General features: G+C 44.3%; 2 protein-coding genes across 6 annotated transcripts in view; both read right to left on the bottom strand.

The window, feature by feature from the left end:
• Positions 1-3,812, bottom strand: part of EPRS1 (glutamyl-prolyl-tRNA synthetase 1) — a 45,519-nt gene extending 41,707 nt beyond the window's left edge. For both annotated transcript variants that reach the window (XM_070401412.1, XM_070401413.1), the window contains exons 1-2: positions 3,680-3,812; positions 341-425 (exon numbers count right to left, since the gene is read on the bottom strand). In XM_070401412.1, coding sequence (XP_070257513.1) covers positions 341-425; positions 3,680-3,725 — 131 coding nt within the window. In that variant the 5' untranslated portion in view covers positions 3,726-3,812. The remainder of the gene's footprint in view (positions 1-340; positions 426-3,679) is intronic.
• A 2,581-nt stretch (positions 3,813-6,393) lies between these two features.
• On the bottom strand, positions 6,394-27,901 carry BPNT1 (3'(2'), 5'-bisphosphate nucleotidase 1). Of its 4 annotated transcripts, none has more exons than XM_070401153.1 (10): positions 27,764-27,901; positions 21,751-21,878; positions 20,227-20,331; positions 19,233-19,340; positions 17,613-17,661; positions 15,946-16,037; positions 14,215-14,259; positions 10,918-11,115; positions 8,951-9,056; positions 6,394-7,507 (listed from the first exon to the last, which is right to left on the bottom strand). In XM_070401153.1, exons 2-10 carry the CDS (start codon positions 21,868-21,870, stop codon positions 7,359-7,361), a joined length of 972 nt encoding a protein of 323 aa, XP_070257254.1. In that variant the 5' UTR covers positions 21,871-21,878; positions 27,764-27,901; the 3' UTR covers positions 6,394-7,358. The 4 variants fall into 4 exon arrangements, with proteins under 4 accessions (XP_070257254.1, XP_070257253.1, XP_070257255.1 ...); XM_070401152.1 differs by having other exon boundaries at positions 27,768-27,901; XM_070401154.1 differs by lacking the exon at positions 27,764-27,901 and adding an exon at positions 22,962-23,047.
• Positions 27,902-27,961: the final 60 nt, after the last annotated feature.

The raw sequence follows: 27,961 nt of genomic DNA, 5'->3' as shown, positions 1-27,961 counted from the left end.
TTACTAAATTTATTTATTACCACTGACTTTAAATTCTTACAATCTCCCACCAGAGTAAATTATAATTGAATTTAAAATCCTTATATATAGTTTCAACAATGATTTTTTTAAAAAAATAATATATATATATATATATATATATATATCTGTATATTTTTACTTTCTTTCAAATAGATTACAAATATAAGTCTCTAAACAGAGTTCTTTTAGAATGAAGAAAAGCATTCTTCTTTCTAGGGACTATCTACCCATTAGCAAGTAAAACAAGCCTACAACATTTAATCCTGAATGTGTTTTAAATGCTGCTGAGTTCTGAAAACAAAGCTATAAACGCACTTACTCAGACACACGAAGAATATTCTCTTTCCCTTCTTCCACAAAAATGCTGACGTTGTCTTTCACATGTTCTACTGCCAGCAAAGCACCTAAATAGAACAAGATGAAAAGATTTCTCCTCATAAATACTGTAATTATTAAAACCTGAATCATAAAGCAATAAGGGTGACTTAACACACCAACATTAAGTCTCGCAAAGGGTAAGCTTTTTTCCCAGGAGTCTATAAACAGAAAGTACTAGTCTTCTGGGTTTGGAGAAAGAAAAAAAAAAATCAGAAAGCATTCCCTGGCACAGCCCAACTGCTTTCGAAGATGTTCAGCTTCCAGTTAGGGCAGCGATGGCGAACCTTTTGAGCTCAGCGTGTCAGCATTTTGAAAAACCTTAACTTAACTCCGGTGCTGTGTCACACATATAGAAATTTTTTGATATTTGCAACCAGAGTAAAACAAAGACTTATATTTTTGATATTTATTTTATATATTTAAATGCCATTGAACAAAGAAAAATCAACCAAAAAAATGAGTTCCAGTGTCACCTCTGACACGCGTGTCATAGGTTCGCCATCACTGAGTTAGGGACTCAGCAATTAATCTTTCCCTCCTTCAGGAGGCAAGAAAAAATTGGAATAGTGCTTTATAGAAAAGCTATTGTTAACAGTATTTGAGTGATTACTATGCAGTAGGCACTGTGCTACATGTTTTATAGACTTTAAAATTTTTAATCTTTGCAGCAACCTTAAGAGATAGACACCTTTATCTCCATTTTACAGGAGAGCAAACTGAGGCTTGCAGGAGTCCTAGCCCAAAGTCCTTGACTAAACAGGTGGCTGATGGTATTTGAATGCAGGTCTCAGGCGGTCCAGAATCCAGAATCTAAAACACGGAAACACGGTGTCCTCTGCCTCTCCACACATATGGAAGTTTACTAAATGGATTCATTAATCCTTTGTCCCTTCGTTCTGGCAACCAACCCCATGTGGAAGATAGCATTCCTCCTTCCTCACGGAAGCTGTGGGCGAAGCCAAACAAGGGACTTGCCATGCTCCCACCACTAGCAACTGGCAGCCAGGATTGGACTGGGGTCCCCAGGAACCAATGTCTTTGTTCTCAACTGTGAGACCACACTGCCCAGTGCTTTTCAGCTCGGGAATCAAACCCATTCCTTTCAGAGCCCACTGATTTGTGTGAGGTTAGCCCACGGGTGGGCAAACTTTTTGACTCGAGGGCCACAATGGGTTCTTAAACTGGACCAGAGGGCCAGAACAAAAGCATGGATGGACTGTTTGTGTGAACTAATATAAATTCAAAGTAAACATCATTACATAAAAGGGTAAGGTCTTTTTTTTTTTTTTTAGTTTTATTCATTTCAAACGGGCCGGATCCGGGCCAGGCCGTAGTTTGCCCACGGCTGGGTTAGCCCATCATTACTGGAACCAATAGGCTAAAACAATAGCATTTTTACAAGGAATGTTTAAAATGGCTTCTCAACTGTGGTTTTTGTTACAGTTACACTCAGACCACCACCAAAGGTGAAAATGTAAGGCATACTTCGTTAGCCCCTTGTGGCCAACTGCATCCAAAGATCTGGCCCGGCCGGCGTGACTCAATGGTTGAGTGTGGAGGAAGCAGGAGGTCCTGGTTAGATCCCGGGTCAGGGCATATGCCAGGGTTTCGGGCTCGATCCCCAGTGGGAGATGTGCAGGAGGCAGCCGATCAATGATTCTCTCTCATCGTTGGTGTTTCTATCTCTCTCTTCCTCTCCCTTCCTTTCTGAAATCAATAAAAATGTATGTATATACTAGAGGCCTAATGCACAAAATTCGTGCAAGAGTAGGCCTTCCTTCCCACAGTACCCAGGACCTGGGCTTCCCTCGGACCACTGGCAGGCACCTGGGACCCAGGCTTCATCCGGAAAGTTGTCCGGAAGGCCTTCCGGTCTAATTAGCATATTACCCTTTTATTATTATAAGGTTTTTAAACAGATCTGGGCTTCTCAAACATTAGCAAAGTGCCCATGTGTCTATACCAGTGGTCGGCAAACTCATTAGTCAACAGAGCCAAATATCAACAGTATGACGATTGAAATTTCTTTTGAGAGCCAAATTTTTTAAACTGAAACTATATAGGTAGGTACACTGTTATTAACTTAATTAGGGTCCTCCTAAGGCTTAGGAAGAGCCACACTCAAGGGGCCAAAGAGCCGCAGTTTGCCGACCACGGGTCTATACTATCTATAGGCATTAACAAATAGGAGGTCAGCCCTAGCTGGTTTGGCTCAGTGGACAGAACGTCGGCCTGTGGACTGCAGGGTCCCGGGTTCGATTCTGGTCAAGGACATATGCGGGCTCGATCCCCAATAGAGGGTGTGCAGGAGGCAGCTGATCACTGATGCTTCCATCTTTCCCTCCCTCTCTGAAGTCAAGTTTTATATATATATATATATGTGTGTGCATATATATATATGTATATATGTATATATGTACATGTATATATATATAAACAAATACGAGATCAATAAGCTAAATTATTTCGTGCAACTTTTCCCAAAGTGATAATTAAAAAAAAAAAAAGCAGAAATTATAAGCTCGCTCGCCACAATAACCTCGGCCACGCTGACAATTGCAGTTCCACCCTGAGCCTAAGGCGCATCGGGGAGATGACAGCTCCTGGCATTTCCTCCGTCCGCAGGGCGCCGAGCCAAGCAGCCCCGCCAGCCCACGCCGCGCGCTGGGGTGCTCGGGCCATGACCCCGGCGCCTCCAATGAGAAACAAATGCGGCCTCCGTGGAAACTGTAAATGCCGCTGTGACCGTCTGCCTCGGTCCCTTTGGACGCAACGCAGAGGCAAGAAAAGCCAAAGCCGGCGGACTGAGGAGCTTTTCGGGAGGGAGCGAGGAAAGGAGAGAGGACAGAGACTCACGGGGGTAAAGTCTAAAAAAAGGGCGGGGGGATAATGGGGTTTGAAGTTCTGAAATGTTATCCCTACGAGCAGCTCTCGGTTCTCCAGGGAAAACCACTTCCAAGAAGGAGGGGAGGGGAGGCGGCCGGAAGCGGTCGCTCGGACGGAGGGCAGGTCCCGGGCTGAGCCCCGCCGTCCCGGCTCGCCCCGCGCCTCCCTCCGCGCCCCAGAAAACTGGCGTCAGGAGCAGATGCACCCGCCGGGGGACAGAGGAGGGGCGCGGAGCCGACTCCGAGTTCAGGGGTATTTGTTGGGGGCGAGGGGGGGGGAGGCCTGGCCTCCGGGACTGGGATCCCCACGGCGCAGCCAGGCGCGGCGACCTTCCCGCCCCGCACCCTCCCCGGCTGATGCAACCTGCCCCTGCCCAGGGCCGCGGGAGCCTTACCCAGAGGAGGGTCCCCAGAATTCACGGTCAGACACAGCGTCGCCATCGCCGTGGGTCTGCGGGTGCACCTGTTCCTGCGCCGGCCTGGCTGCCGAGTCCACCCGGGACGGACGCGCCGAAAGGGAGAAGCTGCAAGGTGTGCGCCGCACGCCTGACGCAGCCGCAGCTCTCGCCCCGCCCCCTGCGCCGTGGCCGCCGGGGCTTGGCGCGCGCTGCTGACGTCATCGCCGCGCGCCCTCTGCGTCCAGCAACCCGTCCCCTCCCCTCCCCCCGCCCCGCCCCCCGCATCTAGGGACCCCGGGGCCTACGTGGCCTTCCTGGTTGCCATGGGAAAGACGCTGCAGCCACGGCGCTTACGACACTTCGTAAAGCACGGAAAGCAGGTGGCGAGGCCAAGTTCACCTGAAGTACAACGCGAAATAAACAAATGGTGTTGTTGTCCTGAGTGTTAGGAACAAAAAAATAGAATATTGAGGACTAGCTGTGGTTACGGGAAATATTAATCATGCTCTGTTGCCATGATTGCCTTGTGCTGGTTAAAGAAAGGGCATTCTATGCTGGGCTGGTGTGGCGGGGTGGCTGAGCGTTGACCAATGAACCAGGAGGTCACAGTTCGATTCCTGGTCAGGGCACAGGCCTGGGTTGTGGGCTCAATCCCCTTTGGGGTTGCGACCCACAGGTTGAGAACTGCTGTTCTAGAAGGAACTGAGGAACTTAATGCTGCCCAAGACAAGACCCGCTGTTTCTAAACACCTATGACCACGCACCTAGGAATGCTTTTCCGTACCTCTGTCCACTTTTCTCTCAGGCTCTCCTGAACAGGTCTGGGGCCCCCCACCTGACACTCTCATATGTCAAAGGCTGTCCTGTCTCCCATGCTCTTGCTGCCTAGGTCAGATGTCTCCAGTCCATTCAACACTCCTTCAAATGATAGTTTTAATCTATTCCAGCTGCCCTTTTCCAGATACACTCCTGCTAGTCAATGTGCCTTTTAAAATGTGATACTCAGAGCTAAGCAAAATGTTCCGGGTGTGGTGTGATGAGGGCTGAGTGCTGGCAGAAGCACGCTCTTAATGTTGCCCATTACAAGGCCATTAATGCACCACAGTAGCTCTTTACAGCTACAGTAAAGTGTCGACTCACGTCACAATTGTAAACAACAAGTCCCCAGAGGTCCCCATTCTCCAGTTATCTAGTGTAAGACATTGCATGTATTCATTTACCCTTGTCTTGATCCGTACAGGATTTAACAGAACTAATTTTCTCATTTTAAATATCATTGCTAAATTTTAACTTTTGAGATCATTTCTTTCCATCTCTATCACTCCGTGCATCCAAGTCATCTATCATTGTTGATTTTTGAGAGAATGGAATCAAGAAAATGGATGTGATATCATCAATAAAAAATGACTTGTAAAAAGCATGCCAAAAAAAAAAATTATTTCCGAGCTGTGGTACACAAATAGAAACCTGCTTTCAGGAAAGCAAGATATAGCAGTGAGAGTCCTAGTGATAGTGATCTTGTTGGATGCTTTTATTAATTAGTTCCAAGAGTTCTAGTTAGGTTGGATTTTCCGGATAGATCATTTTTTTTCCTTCTATCCAATGCATTTTTTTTTAATTTTTTTATTTTTATTTTTATTTTTTTTTATTGCTAAAAGTATTACAAAGGGTATTACATATGTGTCCTCTCCCCTCCCGCCTCCCCCCCCCCCCCGCCCTTGACAATCCCCTGGCCTCCCTTACCCCCCAGTGTCTTATGTCCATTGGTTATGCTTATATGCATGCATACAAGTCCTTCGGTTGATCTCTTACCCACCTCCCTATCCAATGCATTTTAAAAAATATATTTTTAGCCCTAGCTGGGTTTGCTCAGTGGTTAAAGCGTCCGCCTGTGGACTGAAGGGTCCTGGGTTCGATTCCAGTCAAGGGCATATGCCTGGTTGTGGGCTCGATCCCCAGTAGGACGCATGCAGGAGGCGGCCAATCAATGATTCTCATCATTGATGTTTCTCTCTCTCTCCCTCTCCCTTCCTCTCTGAATCAATAAAAATATATTTAAATATATATATATATTTATTGATTTCAGAGAGGGAGAGCGAGAGATGGAAACATCAATGATGAGAGAGAATCATTGATCAGCTGCCTCCTGCATACCTCCTAGTGGGGACCGAGCCCAAAACCCGGGCATGGTTCATAGGTGCTCAACCACTGAGCCACACTGGTTGGGCTCTTTCCCATATTTATCTCTCTTATATGTCATCTTTTTTTTTTTGTCTAGGGATTCAGTATAATGTTGAATAAGAGGAATGATAATGTTGAACAAGAACATTTTTGTCTAATTTATGATTTTAGTGGGAATATTGATATTTAAGGGAAGGAAGATAAAGAAAAACTGAGAAAGGAAACTGAGAAGGAATTGGTAGAAAAGGGAGGAAAAATATCAGGATGAAGAGAAGAAAATTGCAGGAGGGAGTAGCCAAAGATGTCAAAGTCAAGTTCTCTTTAGGCTCTATTACAGATGCTCTCCATAAAATGAGACTATCTTATGGAGGGAGTTCTGAACTTCAATGCCGAGTGAATCCCTGGAGTAATCTTCTTAAACTATTCCGAATCAAAATTGCTGGATGGAGCCTGTGACCACTTTCGCAAAGCTTCCTAGGTTGATTCTGAGATGCAGTTGGGGTTGGGAATGATTAATTTCAGCCACTTGCTTAATCTAATAACAGAACAATTTATTTAAAAGCAGTTAGATGGGCACTAGGCTTACAGGGTTGATCATTTTCTAAGTTTTATAAATGTCTCATCACTATGTTGTACACCTGAAACTAACATAAAATTGTATGTCAACTGTAATTTAAATAAAAAAATAATAATAAAAGCACTGGACAGAGACTAGCTAGAATGAAATAATTTATTATAAAGAAGCCATTTTTCCATAAATCTGTTTCATCAACATACATAATAACATTTCAGTATGTTTATAACTGGAAATTTTAAAAAATTACTGTGAAAGCAAGAATGAGATTCAGGTAACAACTTGTGCTTCTGTGGCCTAAAAAAATCTGGCTTATACCATAGGAATGTTGATTAAACAACTGACAGGGATAGTCAATTGGAACTAAACTTTTCTTTTACTTCTCCCAATAAAAGGAGGAACAGAAATGTGACAGACAGACTTTACAGATTCTCCAGATGTTAAAATTGGTCTGGTGGATGAATTAATCACCAAGTTCTTAAAATCTATTTTCTACTCCTAAGTACCTAAAAACAGATGACTGATCAATGCAGAATCAAGTCAAGGGGGAGCTCTGATTACACCCCATTAGTCTTAAACTGTATGATTTTGAGAAGCAAGTCCTCCTCCTAGCTAAGTAAATGAAATGTTCCCTTAAAGAATGAGTGCGTGTTTTTAGGTTGTCTGTGGTTTATTGATAATATTGCAGCACAGCAGACAGATTCCAATGGCTGCACGTGGTGTCTTGAAATTCATCCCAACGGGAGGCCGAGTGACCTGCAGGCTGGACACACTGCCCAAGTCCGAGAGTGTCAGCATTTCCTTAGTGTCAGGATCAACTTCAAGGACATCTTCATCCAAGGCTGAGACTTCGGGAACGTCGTCCTCTCTCTTCCCTCTCCTCCTGCAGCTGTCCCCCTAGCTAAGGCCACCAGACCTGCCTTAGGGGACGAGTGCGTTTTTAACAGATTCGGGAACGCGGCTGGCGTAGTAGTCATGGTTCCTCAGCGAGGCCAGGACCCCAGCGGAGTTCATGTGCTTCACTTCCTTGTCGTACTGAAGGGCATTGCCATGGACGTCGGTTAACTTGCCTACAGAAAAAACACAGCACGTTAATGGCCGATTCTACCATAATAGTTCATTATTTGTAAGCGCCTCTTGCTTCCCTGTGCAATAATATCCAATTAATTCTGCAGAAGGAAGATAATGGTTAAGTGTTAATAATTCGCTGGAAATTTAAGACTACAGAACAATTTTAACTGAAGGATAAAACATTTTTTTCCTGATTAAAATCATTTCACTTAGCATTTTCTTTTTTTTTTAAAATATATTTTATTGATTTTTTACAGAGAGGAAGGGAGAGGGATAGAGAGTTAGAAACATCGATGAGAGGGAAACATCGATCAGCTGCCTCCTGCACACCCACTGCTGGGGATGTGCCTGCAACCCAGGTACATGCTCTTGACCGGAATCGAACCTGGGACCCTTCAGTCCACAGGCTGACGCTCTATCTACTGAGCCAAACCGGTTATGGCTCACTTAGCATTTTCAATTTTTATTTCTCAGCATCAATTCCTTTCTCTTTTCCTGAGTTGATCGCTTTTCCTATTGGTTATACTTCATCATCACTATTCCCATTTTTAAAACTACTTTCTTTATTCTACCATTTAATATTAACACTTTATTTGGTAAGAGTTTAAATGAAGTATGTTCAGAAGATATAACTATTGTATTAGTTTCATTTAATAATTCTAATGAAAATGGGTTGTGATGAATTTAACTTCCTTGTCATGTAATGTTAATGAGATACTGATAAAATAATGTACTCGGAAAAAGGATAAGATAAAAAAATAAAAATAAACAAAATCAAGGTTTGACCTGATGTCTATTTGAAATTTTAAAATTATCTAACTATGTATATATTGATAATATATTTTTAGTCAGATTTTTAAAATTCTAACTCTATGACCTTTAGCACGAATACAGAGATATTTACCAACATTGGCTTAAAATAAATTAGGTGGTTTTTTCAAGAAAAAAAACAAAAACCCTAGCCCTTGCTGATTTTGGTCAGTGGATAGTCCGTCGGCCTGTGGACTGAAGGGTCTCAGGTTCGATTCCCAACAAGGGCACATGCCCTGGTTGTGGGCTCAATCCTCCGTAGGGGGTGTGCAGGAAGCAGCCAATCAAAGATTCTCTTCTCATCACTGATGTCTCTCTCTCTCTCTCCCTCTCTCTCTCACTCTCCCTTCCTCTCAGAAATCAGTAAAAATATATTTTTAAAAAGCCCTAAAAGCATTAAAGCCACAAATTAATAAGGGTTTAATTAAATTAACTACATGCAGATCAAGGTCCAAAAAAGCAAACTATATGTAAAGAAAAATGAACTGGCTGAAAATCTACTTTCTCACCTATGAAATGTGGGGGTTGGAACAGATAATCGCTAACTTTCCTCCTAGCTCTTATATCCTGAGAGTCTAGGTAAAGTGGCGTTACTGCAAAAACTGTAATCCCCGCTAATAAAACGGACTCACCTCCCACAGCGTGTAGAATGACTTCTGGAGCACAAGTGTCCCACTTCTTACAGCCAGGACTCGCAAACACGTAAGCGGAGGCTTTGCCTTCAATCAGCTGAATGATCTGTAAAGTGAACGATGATAATTATCTCTCGACCATGACATGAACGAGGTACAGATAAGAGAGGATTGCTCGTTTCTATGAAATATATTTCAACTCCTCTGTTAGGCTCCACTTAGGTGAAAGCCTTTAGCAGGTTTAAATGACAAGGCTATTATGAAGAAACATACAGAATACATGCATCATAATATCCAAGGGGGAAAAAGTGGTCAATCAGCTACAAGAAGGGTGAATGAACAGTCTCCATATTCCAAGTTAGAGAAAATAGTTTTCTTTTTTATGTTTGTTTTTCTTTCTTACTGACTGTAAAAGCAATATGTGTGTGTGTGTGTGTGTGTGTGTGTGTGTATGTAGTTCCAAAAATATACACACACTTTGAATAATTATAGAGGCAGTGTTTATTAAAATACATTTCATTTTCAAAATTGAAGTATCAGCTGTTAAAGTGTGTATACATTTTGGGGGGGGGCACCCCGTATTTACTATAGAAAAATTAAGTTATTTAATGTTATAAACAATTGACCATTATTATACAAGGGATAGAGAAGCATCAACTAGTACAATAATGTGTCAATTGTAATAGCTCCTAAGAGATGTGTGATGCTGACTAGTCAATCTAACAAGTAGTTAGTTACTTGTCTTTTGGGTCATATCCATTATTAGTTACACTGCCAAAATATGAATTTTTAAATAGTCATTTTAATGATTCTTGTAATACATAAAACTGAGGCCACTGATAGAACTTGCATGACACAAAACTCTAGAAGCTTCTGTAAAGTGTGGTGAGGGATGATGGGGCACTGACAGTTGAGATGGACAGGAGACATTAGGGAAGAATTAAGATCTCTAGCTGGGTCTGGCTGGCCTAGCTCAGTGGTTGAGTGTAGACCTATGAACCAGGAGGTGATGGTTTGATTCCTGGTCATCCCACTAGGGGGCGTGCAGGAGGCAGCCAATCAATGATTTTCTCTCATCATTCACGTTTCTCTCTCTCTCTTCCTCTCCCTTCCTCTCAAAATCAATAATATATATATTAACTATAGCTAGGACTAATTGATAGGACCTGAGCAAAGGAGTCTAGGATGACTTTTACATATCCAGCTGGAACAATTGGGAAAATGCTGGTACATTAACCAGAAAGGAATAGGGAGAGGAACACATCTGGGGCAGGCAGAAAGAAGGTGAGTTCCAATCGGGCATGCTGAATGAGAACCTGAAAGATGTCACCATGATGGTATCCGGGGGGAATGAGATGAGAAGAGACGCAGATCACACTGTTCCATTTCACAATTTCCTCAGGAGGATGGGAGCCTGGAGGAGATCATGGGGAAGTATCCAGGGAGAGGGGGGCGGGGGCGGGCTAGGAAATAATCCAAGAGGGTCTCTGAGAAAAAAAGCGTTGGCAAGAGGCACGGGATCTTATCCTAAAGACATTTTATATAAGTTTTTTTTTTTTGGTTAAGCCTCACCTGAGGATATTTTTTTCCATGGCTTTTCAAAGAGAGTGGAAGGGAGGGAAGGAGGGAGGGAGAAACATCTAGGTGAGAGAGACACATTGATTGGTTGCCTCTCACACATGCCTCAAGGGGGTGGGGGGAAGCAAACCCCCTCTGGTGGCCGGCCTCTGCTCTAACCACTGAGCAACACCAGCCAGTTGACATATTTTCTCTGCACTGTCTTCACAAGAGATTTGAACCTTCACATTTAAAAAAAAAATTCAAAAATGTTGCTGAAATGTGCTTTGAATGGCAAAGTACAATCTTTAATCTCTCCTCCCAAACTCCTCTTTGACATTTAGTTAAAAGCTCAGTGTTCCCTTCAGTGATTCAACTGCATTCCGAGTGGGTGGCGGACTGTTTCGTACCTTATTTCCCGCCCCGCCCACTCGCAGCACGTCGTCGGGGTTCATGGCGGTGACGCAGTCGGTGACCAGCTTGTTGCTGTGGGACCGGGTGGTGGTGATGATGTGCTTCCCAGCAGGCACTTCTTTCAGCTGGAACCCGAAGGCCCCCAAGCCTAGAACTCCCCAGATGGTCCTTCCCAGCGCAGCACCCGGCCCGGCCTGTGGAAACAGGAAACACCAGCACAGCCTGTGATTAGTGGGAGAACATGTCAGCTCAGAACAAATAGAACACTGAGCTGTCATAGCATCCTAACTGTTAGATCATAAAAACATGATGATGCTATAGAGTACAAAGACAGTAACATCGACAGAGACATTTTCCCTAGGGAATCAGTGGGTTGTTCTCACTGCTGTTTTGGTTGATAATTGGGTTTCAAAGGTACTGAAGGGAACTTCTGGTTATTCCCTGGAGTCCTCGGGAGAGGAGATAGGCTAATTCCTGCTGCTCTCTGAATCATCGAATAAGCTCATTATCGTATCTGAAATAGCTCTTTGCAAAGGGCACTGAAGTCCCCGGGAAATGAAACGCCATGTACTGATTAGTACTTTTCAATATCCGAGAAGCAGGCAGGATCCTGTCGACATGGGCCTAGGCGGTGGTGATAATGCATTTTGCTGCTATAGAGACAGAACAGCTGAACAGGCTGACACCGAAGAGCAGCCTGGATAATGGAGGTCAAGGTCACAGACTTCACTGGCAATGGTGGTAGTGAAATGACAATGATGACGCAGCCTTAGAATCTGTATTTGCCTTTGCAGAGCTCGAAGCATTTTCTACCACAATGTTTATGACCATGCACTTCATGTAGAAAAACATAACTGGTATTGCATGCCAAGTAAAACTGATGCATAAAATGATTAATGCAAAGACATCAAAAAGACCATTATTTAACACTAGAGGCCCGATGCACGAAATTCATGCAAGTTCGTCTGGAAGGTCGTTCGGCTGTCCAGTCTAATTAGCATATTAATGCTTTTATTACTATAGATAATAGACATACTAGTATATGGTAGGCATACAGACATAAGTATGTTACTGAATACTTGACACATACTAAGTGCTTTACATGTAGTATCTCATTTAATCTCCCAAACAACCCCACGAAGTAGGTGTTATCATCCTTACTTTTCAGACCAGAAAAAAAGAGATTGGAACCATTAGATAACCTGACCAAGGACTCTAGGAAGATCATAACCAAACTGAGGCTCTTCTGGGTTCAAAGCCGACAGTCCTCAGCGTTAGGCTGGACTGCCTCAGTTTACTTGCGAAAAGCTTTCAAACACAGCACCCCGTGTGTCCTGCAGCAGGACCCTGAGGTGGTAGGATGGTGGTGGAGGAGTGCCCCTGGGGCCGACACCCGTGGGAGGGAGGGAAGGAAGCACGAGTGGACAGAGGGGGAAACTGAGCCGTGACGCAGACCCAACAGCCTCCGCCGGCCCTACGGGAGCTCTGGAGCTAGACTAGCCCTTCAGGGCTGTACCAACTGGGGTGCAACGCCAGGCCTTCGTCCTGCACTCATCAGTCACCGGAAGTGCACTGCCTTGGGAAGGAGCGTGCCACTGGGCGAGGCAGCTCTTTGCAGGTGAGCGATCCCCGAGGACGCCGACAGTATCATGGCCTGCAATCCCTGGAGGCTGCCTGCCGGTATCATGCCCTGCAAATGGGGCACCAAAGGCACCGCAGGGCCAGCACTGGGGACTCCCGGCCCCTGGAGCCTGCACTACCGGAGAGGCTGGGGCTTGACACGCTGATGGGCTCAGTGGTGGCTCTGAGGGCTCAGTGGGCCTCAGATTGACTGCTGAGACGAATTATCAAGAAGCCGACTTACTTAGCTTTCGTTATTCTGAAGGACAAAGGAAAGCAATACAAATAGTGGACATGAGCCTGGCCAGTGTAGCTCAGTGGTTGATGTCACGGTTCGATTCCTGGCCAGGGCACGTGTCCGGATTGCGGGCTTGATCCCCAGAAGGGGGTGTGCAGGAGGCAGCCGATCAATGATTCTCTCCCATCAATGATGTTTCTCTCTCTCACTCCCTCTTCCTTCTTCTCTGAAATCAATAGAAATATATTTAAAACACAAATAATGGGCACGAGTATTCTGGGCCTGAAAATGAATATTCTGGGCCACATAAATGAATATGGAGGCAAAGAGTCCGGGACCATGGAATCCGGCATCTGGTGGGCAGGGCCATGCAGGCCCATGAGGCGGCCAGCCAGCTTCCTCTGTGCTCCTGGTTGCCGTCTCCTCACTGTCTTTCTCCCTCAAAGGCTCCCCACCAACTTTCTGGGGGCAATGAGGCCACTCGTTTCACCTCACCGATGAGTTAAATTAAATCTCAGAATGGCTAAGAAGCTAGCACCCATATAAAGATGCACTGGGTTTCTTTGTACTAAGCCAAGTGTTTCCTTCAACTGCCTACCAGCTTCGGTATCTTTTAGAAGCAATAACGGAGTTTTAACTGTTAAGGGTCTTTCATCCGGCTCAAAAGAGCAATGTAGAGGAATCGGTAAGAGGCTGGACTGAGGTTTGAATCCCAAAGGTGCCATCGACAAACTGGGTGACCCAGGGAAGTTACTTGCTTTGGTTTCTCTCTCTTTAAAACAGGGACAAGGGCCCTAGCCAGTTTGGCTCAGTGGAAAGAGCATCAGCCCGAGGACTGAAGGGTCCCGCGTTCGATTCCAGTCAAGGGCATATGCCCAGGGTGGGAGCTCGATCCCTAGTAGAGGGTGTGTAGGAGGCAGCTGGTTGGTGGTTCTATCTCATCATTGAGGTTTCTATCTCTCTCTCCCTTCCTCTCTGAAAGCAATAAAAATATTTAAAAAATAAAACAGGGACAAGGTGAAAGGATGATGGTGAGCATTAAATGAGATAATGCATGTGAACCCCTTGAGGCCGGTAGGATGTAACAAGTTCTTGATACTATATTTGAGCTATGATGGTGATGATGATGATGATGATGATGATGATGATGATGATGAAGACTGAAAGCTGAATATTCAGCCTTGCATACCATCAACAGAGCTGAGCAACCTTCTCCTTGTTGCAACGTATTTCAAGGCACAAGTAAGAGGGAAGGAAGAAAGGATAACGAGAGTACACAGAAAGGGATGTGGTGAAGGGACAGGCGACGAAGGGGAGAAACAGGACAGGAGGAGGTGAGCGGCTGCGTGGGCTCGACAAGGACTGGCTGGCAACACAGTTTTCCTACCTCTTTGCTGCCAACTAGTGGAGCCAAAACCCTAGCTATTCTTCTCACCTTTGCTTCCTTCCTGGGTTCCCTTAACGTCTGCTTTTCATTGTTCTGTGGAAAATGAATACAAGTTTTCTAATCTCAGAAGGGATGGAAGGGATGGATGTTATTCACAACTTCTAAGCACTCAGATCCTTTTTGGATGACAGGTGCCATGCATTACCATGTGATCTAGGAATAAAAATGTCTCCCTTTCAAGTAACAGTGTTAAAGTTTCCATAGCAGCCACAAACTTGTATCTGTATACAATATTACATAAACATTAAAGTCACAGTAAAATACTTAGTGGATACTTAATATGAGAAACTTTACCAATAATGCATAACTAGTTTTGTGAAATAATCCTAATAAGAACATGATTATAGGTATTATCATACAAATGGTAGAATATAACAAAACTGTCTTAGAGGTAGAGGTTACGCTTGCTCTTAACTCAAACTGGAAATTCAGAAGGAATAATCCTCACTCTGGTTACTTGGTTTCTCCAACGTTCTATCAAGGTCAGACTCATGTCAATACCTGAAGTAATAATCTCAATCGTTTCCTTTAACTTTAACGTGATCTAATGATCTATTCCTGCTTTGGATTCACATTAATCTCTTGCTTCTAAGGAAGACAATTTCTTGGGAGCAGAGTAGAAAGCCCAACCCTATTAGAGAGAAAGTAAGAGAAAGGGTGCAGGAGCGTACTTAGTTCTGCTTCAACGCTGACTCTAGTTTAGGCGTGAGACAGTGTTACCTGGAAAACAACATGGCTAGCATCTTTCGCGGTTCGAATGGCTCACTTCTTCAATGTGCTTGAAGGACCACCTGTAAATCAGGTGTCTCAATGACCAGGCTAATCCAGAACCACATCAGTAATCCCCAAACGTCTGCATTTGAATGTTAAGGCCTGGGCTGCGTGTATGACATATGCATCCCTGGTACCAATGGCCCCTGAAGTTCTGATTCCACAGGTCTGGGGTGTATTTTGAAAAGATGAATGCAACCGAGCTAGAAACCACTAGGCTAGATAATATCAGGGACCATATAACACTATAGTTATTGATCTAATAAAATATTTGTGTGTGGCTCCCCAGCCACCTCCCTGGCGGTGGGGGCTGCCATGTGTGGGCAACATCGACTTGCTGGCCGCCTCAGCTCAGCTCTCATGTCTGCATGAGAGAGCAGGAGAGCACAGCCAGGTGCATGGCGAGGCCTCCATCCGCACTGGTCACTGGCCAGAGTCCTCCATTCCCTGACCCCTGGACCCTCCCATAGCCTGCTCAAGTGGCCCTGTTTCCTGGCATCTGCCTTCCCACAGAAGAAGTGATTCAAGTGGGAAAGAAACGTGAGCAGGTGCCATTGAGGCTGGGAGATGCTGAAACGTGGCTTGTCTGTTGCAACCTCGGGAATCAGGAGACTGAATCTAAAGATAATATGGAGGGAAACCCAGAAGATTCCAAGAAGTCTAGGGGATGACTCCTCAGACACCACACGCCACGGCGATGCGGAAGACTTAGCACAGGAGTCCTGTGACAACCGCCCTCCAGAGACCAAATCACTAACTCCCTTTACCTGATTCTAGACTTGTTGGGTTCCTCTCCCTTTGCACGAAAAGACCCCTTTTCAACTCCTTCAAAACCTCCATCTGCCTGGGGGAAGCGGGTCGGGCTTTACCCGTCTCATCTGGCTGCCTCTTGAAATAAACTCTGTCCTTGTTGCATTAAAAGAACAACTGTACCCGTTACAGTCCTACCTGGTAGTTGTAATACGGCTGGTTAATAACTCCCGCTATGGCTTTCCCTTCATAAGCAATTCCAATCAGGACTGTTACATTGTCAAGAAGACCTAAAGAGAAGAAATGAGTATCGATTATGATGTAACTTTTTCACGTCATGACTCGTCATCGGCACGTGAATTGCTGAGGGGTTATTTTTGCAGTAAAGGTATGGAATCCACAGTGGTTCATCCATGATCAATCCAACTCCTGGCAAAACGCACAAATTATAAGAGAGCTGGCCAGAGAGAGAAGAGGGGTCTAGGGCCACGTCACTGGATTGCCATACCTGGTCTCACTAGTACACTCTGAAAACCAATTAAATTGACCGGCCCTAATTCCACAGCCATTATCATTGGATCCCTGTGCCCTCTCTGCCATCATCCAGCTCACTCCTGCCTGCTGGAGTCACTTTTATAATAAAGGCTTCTCAAGCCCTTTCCCAGAACCAGTGAATCAGAATCTCCAGAGGTGGGGGAGGTGAGGGAGGTGAGGGTGTAGACAAGCTGTGCATGTGCTGTGTGTACCCTAAAGCTGTCCAGAGCCTCCCTGTTCCACAGTGGAGATGTCTTCAGTGCACACACACACACACACATACACACGCACACGCACATACATGCACACGTGCTCACACACGCACGCACACACTCCGCAGGACTCGCTCATTGCAGCTACGTCTCCTCCAAGGACAGAGAAGGAGTTTTCTCTAGTAATTATGAGAAATTTTCTTTTCTCAAGCCATGAAGCTGAGAACCAACATTAAGAAAAACTAGGGAGCCCTGGCCGGTTTGGCTCAGTGTATGGAGCGTCGGCCTGCGGACTCAAGGGTCCCGGGTTCGATTCCGGTCAAGGGCATGTACCTTGGTTGCGGACACAACCCTGGTGGGGAGTGTGCAGGAGGCAGCTGATCGATGTTTCTCTCTCATCAATGTTTCTAATTCTCTCTCTCCCTTCCTCTCTGTAAAAAATCAATAAAATATATTTTTAAAAAAGAAAGAAAAACTAGGGAGCTCTTTAGTTCAGTAATAAAACTCAAAGCTTACGTTATGCTCGTAAAAATCTAAAACTTGGGCTCTGAGCCTGGTCTTACTTACGTTCATGTTGCCCATTTTATGTTAATTTGCTGCTTTGTTCTCTTTCTCACCTTCAATAATTTCAGAAGAGAGAAATATTGCACGGTGTTTCCAAACCCATCTTTAAAGGTGAGGCAGAACAGAAAGACAGTGAGGGGACAGTGTATGGGGGGTTGGGGGGGTGGGTAGGGCCAGTGGAGGAACAAGGGCAGTACGGTTGTGCTTCTCTTTGGGGCTCTACGCCAACAAAGCTGGGGTTCAGTGTGGTAACACTGGTTCAATGCTAGTTGTTCTCACGTAAGGCCATTAGAATTGGGGGGCTGGTAGACTGTGTGTGTGTGTGGCGGGGGGGGGGGGGGGCGGGTATGAGAAGGAGATGAATTTTCTCTGTATCTTGTGACAATCACTGATGTATAACCACAGTTAGCTAGGATGGGCACAAACACAGCTTTAGGACACACACATAAAAAATAACACCGGCTTTTCACACAACATAAGAAACAGTAAATGTTTACACTCAACATCACAGGCTAGTCCTCCTGCTCCCAATACAAACAGGAAAGAGGTACCAACCTTCCGTGTACTCCTTGGTGCCATCCAGAGGATCCACCCAGACCACGAGCTAAAAGATACCAGGAAATATCCAGATTAAGTCTCCAAAACATATATATGTAAAAAAAAAAAAAAAAAAAAAAAAGATTTAAATAGACTAACCAAAACAACTCCCTTTTTATTTCAGTTCTGAAACTGTATTACGGATGGCTTACGCCAGTGTCATGTAACAGTAAAAAGAAACGTATTGTTTTGCAGTCATGGAAAAGGTCCCCTTCAGTTGGAGAAAAGTCCGACCTAAGAATTTTAAAAATGAAGTGCTTCCCGGGTGAAAGCTGACTGTCAGCTGCAACTGGACACAATGCCGGGTACACACTGAGCTCTAGATCAGTGACGGCGAACCTTTTGAGCTCGGCGTGTCAGCATTTTGAAAAACCCTAACTTAACTCTGGTGCCGTGTCACATAGAGAAATTTTTTGATCTTTGCAACCACAGGAAAACAAAGATGTATATTTTTGATATTTAGTTTATCTATTTAAATGCCATTGAACAAAGAAAAATCAACCCAAAAAATGAGTTCGCGTGTCACCTCTGACACGCGTGTCATAGGTTCGCCATCACTGCTCTAGATGGTGAGACGGGGAAACGCCACAGTGGCACCAAAGTGCGCTGATTTTAAAAAATGACAACATGACCGAGTGAGGTCACCGTCTGCATATGACAAATAAAAATCCACAGTTTATAGACAGAAAAAGGAGTCCTTTCTACTTAGGACTGTTGACCTGATGCAGGCCAGGCGGCCATGAACCGCTAGAACTGGAACGCGGTGGGACTTTGCCAGCGAGGGCTTCTTCTATTGAAAGGCACGTCTCCTTTCCTTTGCATCCTTCAGACCCCAGAGCAAGGTGCCTTCCTCACGGTGAGCATTCAATGAGTGTGTGTTAGACAAATTAAAAGTAGGAAAACCAAAGAAGTGTGACAGTTATCTGAAGTCACGGATGTAACTTAAGCAACGACAAAACGCAGGCGAGGCGAGTTTCACGGCCTTCCAAAAATATAAGGTAGTGGTCTGTTCCATCTCCTTCCGGCCCCAGTTGCCAATGAAATGTTTTCCTACCAAATCTGCTACGTAAAAATTAGATTTTCTCCCTAAAAGTAGTTTCAATAATACCTTTAGAGCAGGGGTGGGCAAACTTTTTGACTCGAGGGCCTCAATGGGTTCTTAAACTGGACCGAAGGGCCGGAACAAAAGCATGGATGGAGTGTTTGTGTGAACTAATATAAATTCAAAGTAAACATCATTACATAAAAGGGTACGGTCTTTTTTTTTTTTAGTTTTATTCATTTCAAACGGGCCGCATCCGGCCTGCGGGCCGTAGTTTGCCCACGGCTGCTTTAGAGTGAAGAAGAAACCAGCAGCACGAGAAACTGAATTCTAAATGAACAGGTCAGACATTCCATGTGGAGCCTGATACTCCATGTTGGCTCTGAAAGTCTCCCAAGTCCCGGGTGCCCCTATTTTATAATTGCCAACTTCCCATCATTCTAGGCGAGTGTTATTCCCTTTACTATGGCAGAAACAAACACAAAGAGACCACCAAGAAAGATGAACAGAGAGCTGAGCAATGATGTGGAACATACATCTTCCTCTTTAATCGTGCTGTACTGTGACGGGCATGGCTTCCGGAGGATTTCTTCCCACTGACCATCCTCAATCAGCTCCTGATCCACTTCCTCAGAAGGCAGGTCCTGCAGCAGAGAACACTGGTCACTGACGCGGCCGGGTGTCCACCGAGCACTTCGGTGTCAGTGACGGAAGAAATCTCAGCATCCGTTTTCACTATTCCTACCATTTAGGTTCAGCGCTTTAAAGCAAACCGAGTAAAACTGCAAACACGACCAGATAGGGCTCGTCGAAGCTGGCTACAGAGAGTCCCAACTTCATTAGGCCGAACAGTGAGAAGGAAAAGAATTTTTACGTACTATAAACTTCTCAACATAAGTGGTTCTGACATCAGCTACTGCTCTCTCAATTACATGAGACAGCCATTCTTTTACTTTCCCAGCGTTAGGGTGTTTAGCTAAGTATGTAAGTAAGCCTAATTAGAAAAACAGACGCCCTGCAGCTGTGGCTCAGTGGTTGGGCGTCAACCTATGAATCAGGAGGTTGTGGTTCGATTACTGGTCACGGCACATGCCCAGGGATGGGGGCTTGGTCCCCAGTGTGGGGCATGCAGGAGGCAGCCCAACATGATTCTCTCTCATCATTGATGTTTCTCTTTCTCTCCCTCTCCCTTCCTCTCTAAAATCAGTATGTTTTGAAAAAACAGAAACAAAACCCATTTTATTCTAAACTTCTAGAACTCTGCCCATCTTTTAGTTCAGATGCTGAATATTATAACAAAAACCATATCTTTGATGGTCAAGAATTGAGACATCTGGCCTAGAAATGGACCAAAATATTTCAGAATCAAACATTTCCTTCAAGTCTTAAGGAATATACTTATTTTTGCATTAAAATGGTAGATATAATGCTTGAGATCATAATAGTGGTATATAAAACGCTAAAGTGGCAACTGTACACCCATATGGTAAACAGGCATTTAAATACATACATAGCCCTGCCAACTCTCACCTCTTCCCCTATGATGGTTAGTTTGGGGAATTTCCGTGCCAGGGAGGAGCAGATGCTCATTTGTGCCAGTCGGTCGGCTTTGGTCTGCAGGTCCGTTGGGCTGGTCTGCAACAGAGAGGCAAGCGTTAGTAGAGCTCATATGCAAGGTCGTCCTCTGATGCCTAAGACATGAGCGTCTGTATCATTTAAATGACCCTGTCTATTGTTAGATTCATGGGACTTAACATCAAATGATCAACTATTTTCTTGGCTCGATTTTTCTCAGGGGATTCATCATGGTAAAGGTTTGGTAAGGAGCTTTCAAATTATCAGAAGATGTTCTTCCCAGTTCAGAAATTGCTTTCATGCCTGGCCAGTATGGCTCTGTTGGTTGAGTGTCATCCCATGTATGAGGAGGTAGAAGTTGGATTCCCGGTCAGGGCACATGCCCGGATTGTGGGCGCAATCCCCAGTAGGGGGAGTGGGGAGCTGATCAATGTTTTCTCTCTATCGAGGTTTCTATCTCTCTCCCTCTCCCTTCCTCTCTCTGAAATCAATAAAAACATATTTTACAAAAAGAAAAGAAATTGCTTTTATAAGATCTCTACATCAATTTTTTTGTTTAAATAGGTTAAGAGATAGAAAATTCATAACTTCTTCAAGGCAGTCAAAGCTAAAAAACACTGTATCTTTAGTTACTTGAGAGGTATTCTTTATATGGATTCTTCCAGAACTTTCACTCACTAATCCAAATCCTAGTAATTCAAGGGGTCCCCAGGGCACTTCCTCACTGCAAAGAAAAAAAATCCCTATTCCTGAAATATAATAATGAACAACCATAATATTTAATATGCTGCTCATGTATGGCACCCTCACTCCATCCAGAGTCATGCTAGTGAAAGACAGTGGAAAATCTCAGAACTGACAGCTACAACCTCCTTTGTTAGTTTCCTCTCAGAGAATTATGACTTGCTCTCATTTACACATGCCTGGTTAGGTGAATTCACAGATGATATGAATTTACGTACACAGTGGAATTTTTATGATGCTTTGTAATGAGTTTGGCAATGATCATGAAAATCAACTCTTTTATGGCACACTGAGGTCTGCTGCTTATCTCGATGCCAAGTGCTACTCTGCTCCAATGTGGTGCCACCCAGGCAGAGATCTCTGTTTCATTCCCTAAAGAGTGATGTCTGGCGCACAGTAGGTATTCTACAAGTATCTGCTGAATGAAACCTCTGAAGAGAATTGTTGAACTGGAAGACGACATACATCAATGAAGTTCAGAGACCACCAGAGAAAAACACACATTGGCAGCCATTTAACTCTATGAGAAAGCTATTCCTACTCTTTTCTTCCCTAGCGCAAATATTTCCTGCTCTTCCTCCTGGTAGAGTGTCAGGCCTCACCATTCTGCAATCTCCAAAGGGGAGCCATTGATTATTCCAGCTATTAAAGTCTGTCCAGATTACTACATCCTTGAGCCAAACCTCAAGGAACAAAAACGAAGTCGGTACGAAATAAGATGAGATTTCCCGGTACCTTCTCCACGATTCCCAGGTCTCCTTCGGCGATAACACGTCTGACTATGGTTCCTGCCTTCTGAGCTATCGAATATGCTGAGGCTACCAACCGCATCAGCACCGTGTGCCCGGAAGCCATGGTCAGCCCTAAAGGGAAAGGGAGAGAAAGGTTTTGTTACTTTCAGAGCCAACCACTGGCTTTTCTTTACTTGAATTCAATTCAGCACGAATTTATTGCATGCTTACCTGGGACTGCCCCATTTAACCCGTATAGATCATTAAGAGAGACTTGGAAAAACCCCCATTTCAGTAATAGCTCTCAATAAACTCTAAGTCTTCTATCTCAGAGAAGAAAATTCATAACTTCTTCAAGGCAGTCAAAGAAAAAAAACACTGTATCTTTAGTTACTTGAAAGGAATTCTTTATATGGATTCTTCCAGAACTTTCACTCACTAATCCGAAGAGTGATGTCTAAAGAGGGACATGTGGTGGCAACAGGTCCCAGCCGATTGAGCACGCGAGAAAGCTTTATGCAGGAGGTGTGTGATGTGCAAAGACTGTGGTGCGCGCTCCTGGAGCTGAAAATACATAACACCTTCCTTGAAGAGCTGATATTGTGGTGCGTTGGGAATAAAACATTGAACCCTCAGGTCCATAGCATAGACCTGGTGCCAAGACAGGTGTGAATAGCATAAGGGATGTGGAGATACATGGTGCCCCCCCAAAATGTATACCCACTTTGAATAATTATAAAGGCAGTAGTATTATTAAAATGCATTTCATTTTCAAAATGAAATAGAATCTACAGACATAGTGTGCATACATTTTTTTGGGGGGACACCCTGTATGTGTGGAGTAATTAAAAAGGGGAGGGCCCTAGCAGCTAGGGCCTAGCTGGTTTGCAGGGCCAGCTAGGATGGAGCGTCGACCTGCGGATGCGGGGTCCCGGGCTCGATTCCGGTCAAGGGCACATGCCCAGGTTGTGGGCTCCATCCGAAGTGGGAGCGTGCAGAAGGCAGCTAATCAATGATTCTCTCTCATTGATGTTTCTATCTCTCTCTCCCTCTCCCTCCCTCTCTGAAATTAATAAAAAATATATTAAAATATAAAAAATAAATAAAAATGTTTATTAAAAAAATAAAAAATAAAAAGGGGAGGGATTGCATGTGATGACAATTAGTTTCTGGAAAATCGGCGAGTATTGCTTTAGAGATGAAGTGAAATTTCACCTGCTGATTATTTACCAGCATCCTCATCAGTAGCCACACAGAGAGAATAGCAGCGTAACTAACTGGAGTGAAGACCAATCGTGTAGAAAAGTAATGCGTGTCTGAGTCGTTTCTGGCCCCGGTAGAAAAATAGGGAGAAAACAGCCTTTAGGATCAAATATGTTCATCTTTGAAGATACAGATTCGAATCCTGCAATTTTAGTGGCTGAGGCTGATTCCCTTCAGGACGGAAGAACTGATTTCCTTGGCTGCCGAGTGCCCCCAATGCGTAGCCTTTAGCTGCCACCTCTCTGTGGGAATGCATCTGCTAAGAGCCACTTCACCTGGAATGGGTCGACAAGGGGGGGTAGGGCCTCTCTCCACTCGGACTGGGCCATCCCAGCTTCCGAATGCCCCACATGGTCACTGAGGCCTTAGGGGAGACGGCATCACGGCCCAAGGTCTCCCTTCTCCCTGTGTATTCCTACCTCCTTCCCTTCCCTCCCATAAGTGATCCCAAGAACACGCCCCAACAGACCGCCTGTGCTTTCTCTCTGTCTCAGAGAACTTATGGAGAACCAACCTATCACAAAAGATCTCCCCACTCTAACCAAATCGTCAACATTATTTCAGTGTAAGAAGGGAACACAATTAGGCACGATAGGCCTCAATTCAGCAATAGTCACCATTCCACCATCAACTTCTGACCGTATATTTGATTTGATGTGCCTTTTAGCCTCTTTTTAAAAAAAAATATTTATTGATTTTTTACAGAGAGGAAGGGAGAGGAATAGAGAGTTAGAAACATCGATGAGAGAGAAACATCGATCAGCTGCCTCCTGCCTACTGGGGAAGTGCCCGCAACCAAGGTACATGCCCGTGACTAGAATCAAACCTGGGAACCTTCAGTCCGCAGGCCGACGCTCTATCTACTGAGCCAAACCAGTCAGGGCTTTTAGCCTCTTTACATCTTTTTTTCTATCATCCATGTTCTATGCACAGGGATTATGAACATCGATGAGACAGCAAACAAGGGAAGTGTTTGAAACCCTTCAGAAGAACTGAAATTGAAATGCAAACTAAAAGGTAACAAATACCATACTGTGACCAATAGCTGTCTGGAATTAAGATGAAAATAAAGTGGGTTTCAATGTATTTCAAGTCTGTTTACCTTATTACATCACAATCAGGCAATATTCATTTTCTTGGCATACGAGGTGTTTCACGTGGAAAAACGGGTTATGATAATTACTATCTCAGCAACACCTCAAGTAGAAAACAGGAGAAATAATTGAACAAAACACTTGCCTTACCTCTACGCCCTCATATCCACGACCAGCCAGATATCTGATTTATTCTGTACTGAATATTCAGGCAACTAACCTGTACTATGCAGATGTTTTAACCATGAGGCTATTTTATTATTTTTTAAATATATTTTTTTATTGATTTCAGAGAGGAAGGAAGAGGGAGAGAGAGAGAGAGAGAAACATCAATGATGAGAATCATTGATTGGCTGCCTCCTGCAGGCCCCACTGGGGGGCATCGAGCCCACAACCGGGCATGTATCCTTGGCTGGAATCGAATCTGGGACCCTTTAGACCACAGGCTGACGCTCTACCCACTGAGCCAAACCGGCCGGGGCCCTGAGGCTATTTTAATGTGTTGCACACTCAGTCCCCGTCTTAATTAAGATGGCCTGTGGAAGGCAGACCGGTTTCCCACACTGTATGGTGTTGTTCTTACTGTTCTCAGGTATCATTTACCTTTGAGCCGGCTGAGCAGTCATTACAGCCTTGCCAGGTTTCATACATGACTAAACCACTCCCCTTTCTTTTTGCCAAGTCCATGGTCACTTCTTCCAAAGAAAAACTTGTAGGCGTTGTCTTTCTCCTATGTTCTTCAGAAAATGTATATTTACGAACCACCATGTAGGAACCAACATCAGCTTTAGGCGAATGTGGAAAATCAGGTTTGGTGTGAAGCGCACGTTGTCTTACAAAGAGATCCTGTAAATCTCTTTTCAATCGGCGCATAGGAAAACATGTCTACCATTTCCTCTGAAGAATTTCTTTGGTCCAAGCTGAATCAGCAATAAAATGTTACTGCCCCCTAGCCCTAATATTGTTCTCACATATTTTTTTATACAAATGGATATAATGTTGGCTCTTTGTATAAAGAAAATGCAGCTAATTCTATGATCGTAATGCAACATCTTTAACAGAGGTTCCTCTGAGCCTTTTTAATTGTGACCCTCCCCAGACCCCAAATGAGAATTACCTGTAGCCGGTACCGGTGGATACAGAACAGGCCAAAAAAGCTACCTGCAAGTTAGCTAACTTCCTTATAGCAGTTCAGATGAAACTCACCCTGCTTCCTTCTCTACCATCTGTACTCCGCTGGGTCCTGAAACACGCCCGTTGGCTTACCTGGCTCAAAGGTGAGTGATACCTGTGAACCAGCGGTTCTCAACCTGTGGGTCGCGACCCCTTTGGCGGTCGAACGACCCTTTCACAGGGGTCGCCTAAGACCATCCTGCATATCAGATATTTACATTACGATTCATAACAGTAGCAACATTACAGTGATGAAGTAGCAACGAAAATAATTGTATGGTTGGGTCACAACATGAGGAACTGTATTTAAAGGGCCAGAAGGTTGAGAACCACTGCGTGAACAATTAGAACAACACCGTACAGTAAGGGAACCTGATCTGTCTTGTGCGAGTTTACTGAAAACCAGCATAGTGGTTACAGACGCAGGCATTGGAGACAATTGCCTGTGCCCAGATCATGGCCCAGATCATGGCCCTGGCACATACACGCTGTGTGACCTTAGGAAAGCCACTTAAGCTCTCTGTGCCTCAATCTGTAAAATGGAGCTAACAACGGTACTGAAAGCACGGAGTTGTAATTATTACACGAGAAGCACATGTAAAGCACGTAAGACAGTCCCCAGCACAAGGGAAGCACGGAGTTACACTGGCTAAAAAAATTCCTGTAGCTATTGCGGCGTTATTTTAACCCCAAAGATATTCTGTTGATAATCAATATGACCCTGAATCATAGTACAGCTTCTTTTAAATCACATTCTGGGCTAGAGGCTTAGAGTATATATGAAAATAAGGTTGTATGACCACGGAAAACAATCAACCTAACTTAATCCCATTTTTAGGGCAGTGGTTCTCAACCTTCCTAATGCCGCGCGCGACCCTTGAATACAGTGCCTCATGTTGTGGTGACCCCCAATGTCATTGTTACAAATTGAACATAATTGAAGCATAGTGATTAATCACAAAAACAGTATGTAATTATATATGTGTTTTCCGATGGTCTTAGGCGACCCCTGTGAAAGGGTCGTTCGACCCCCAAAGGGGTCGCAACCCACAGGTTGAGAACCGCTGTTTTAGGGAATCTTTACAGCTGCCAACATGGCTAGTTCAGGAATCCAACAATCCTCTCTTTCTCTCTCCCTCTCTCTCTCTTTTCATAGCCTGGGAGAGTATCTTGAATTCTGTATAAAGGTGGCGAGCATATGAGGGAATAATGAGTGTGCGATCAAAATACTGAGATTGTTTATCTTTGGAACCCAACCAAATGGTGCTAAAGTTCAAGGTCATCTGGAAATATAAAAAATGTGAGCACAACAGAGCATACCAAAATAGGCTATAAAATTATAGTAATTAAATAGGCTATAAAATTATAATTAAAACAGTTTAGTCCTGGGCAGAATTAGACAAATTAAGGGCATCAGATAAATTCCAGAGCTAGAACCGAACACAATAAAACTGATATTTCAAATCACGGGGGAAAGTTAATTATGCATAAATGGGGGGGGGGAATTGGAAATTTAAAAAAAAAATGTTGGATCCTTTTTGCATTCTTTATATCGATACAAATTCCAGATCAGTGCATGATTTTAAAAGCAAAGCATGAAACTCTAAAAGTATGGGAGTAAAACGGGTGAAATGTTTTATAAGTTTGGTTAAAGGGCTTATAAATATGACGAAAACCAAATCCATAAAAGAATGTACTGATAAATTTGACTGCATATACAATTTTGACTGTATAGTCACAACACCATAAACAATGCAAAAAGATGATTGACCAAAAAAAAAAAAACACAGAAAAAAAATTTGTATCACATGCTAGACACATGAGCTCATTTTTGTTACATAAAAAGGGCTTTTAGCCCTAGCCAGTTTGGCTCAATGGATAGAGCGTCAGCCTGCAGACTGAAGGGTCCCAGGTTCGATTCCGGCCAAGGGCATGTACCTTGGTTGCGGGCACATCCCCGGTGGGGAGTGTGCAGGAGGCAGCTGATCGATGTTTCTCTCTCATTGATGTTTCTAATTCTCTATCCCTCTCCCTTCCTCTCAGTTAAAAAAAAAAAAAAAAAAAAAGCCAAACGTACAGGTTTCGAACTAGCAATTCTGTCTATTTTCAGGGAAACGAAGAAATCAAGCAGGTCTACAGATGTGTAGGGAGGACACACAAGGAAGAATGCCTGCTCTTTTAATGAGATTTAGTTGTAGATGTAAGACAGTCTCTCAATGGGGGCGCCCTAAGCCCACAGTCCAGGTTTGCCTTGTTATTTTTCACAACATAGAGCCCATAAAGACCCCGGAGAATGAAAATAAAATCTCATCTCCACGTCTGCAATGTTGACTCGCGAACCTAGGTCCGACACAGGACCATCTGGCCGCGCAATCACAGTCACGCCAATCTTTTTGCACAGAAATTCCTCGAATCTCCGCGTATCTGTGCAGAGGGGTGGAGTTAGGGGATCTTGCCCTTGCCCTGACCCGCAGGGGAGAAACGTACTTACGCGGACAGGCCCGGGACAGAGTTGGTCGAAAGACACTCCAGGGATAACCCCCCAAAAGGCCTTATGAAGCAACAGGTCCCTCGCGGCGTCCGGCACAGCTGTCTCCCAGTCAACAGGACGTCAGGGGACGTAGGGCAACCCTACCCCCGCTACTGCGCATGCGGCAAACTCGGCGCAGGCGCAGAGCAGCTGCG

Source organism: Myotis yumanensis, unplaced genomic scaffold (genome assembly GCF_028538775.1).
Source record: "Myotis yumanensis isolate MYYU_CA2020_CCGP unplaced genomic scaffold, mMyoYum1.0.hap1 SCAF_22, whole genome shotgun sequence".
NCBI classification, from domain to species: domain Eukaryota; kingdom Metazoa; phylum Chordata; class Mammalia; order Chiroptera; family Vespertilionidae; genus Myotis; species Myotis yumanensis.
The sequence above is the reverse complement of the archived record's forward strand: the minus strand, read 5'-3'. Positions and strand labels throughout refer to the sequence as shown.

What these genes read in the sequence shown, in the direction of transcription:
- BPNT1 (XM_070401153.1), bottom strand. Translation starts at nt 21,870, where the DNA reads ATGGCTTCCGGGCACACGGTGCTGATGCGGTTGGTAGCCTCAGCATAT. An exon ending in TAACCATCATAGGGGAAGAG is followed by an intron (nt 19,341 to 20,226) that starts GTGAGAGTTGGC and finishes TCTCTGCTGCAG; the next exon opens with GACCTGCCTTCTGAGGAAGT. An exon ending in CACCAAGGAGTACACGGAAG is followed by an intron (nt 16,038 to 17,612) that starts GTTGGTACCTCT and finishes TCTTCTCTTTAG; the next exon opens with GTCTTCTTGACAATGTAACA.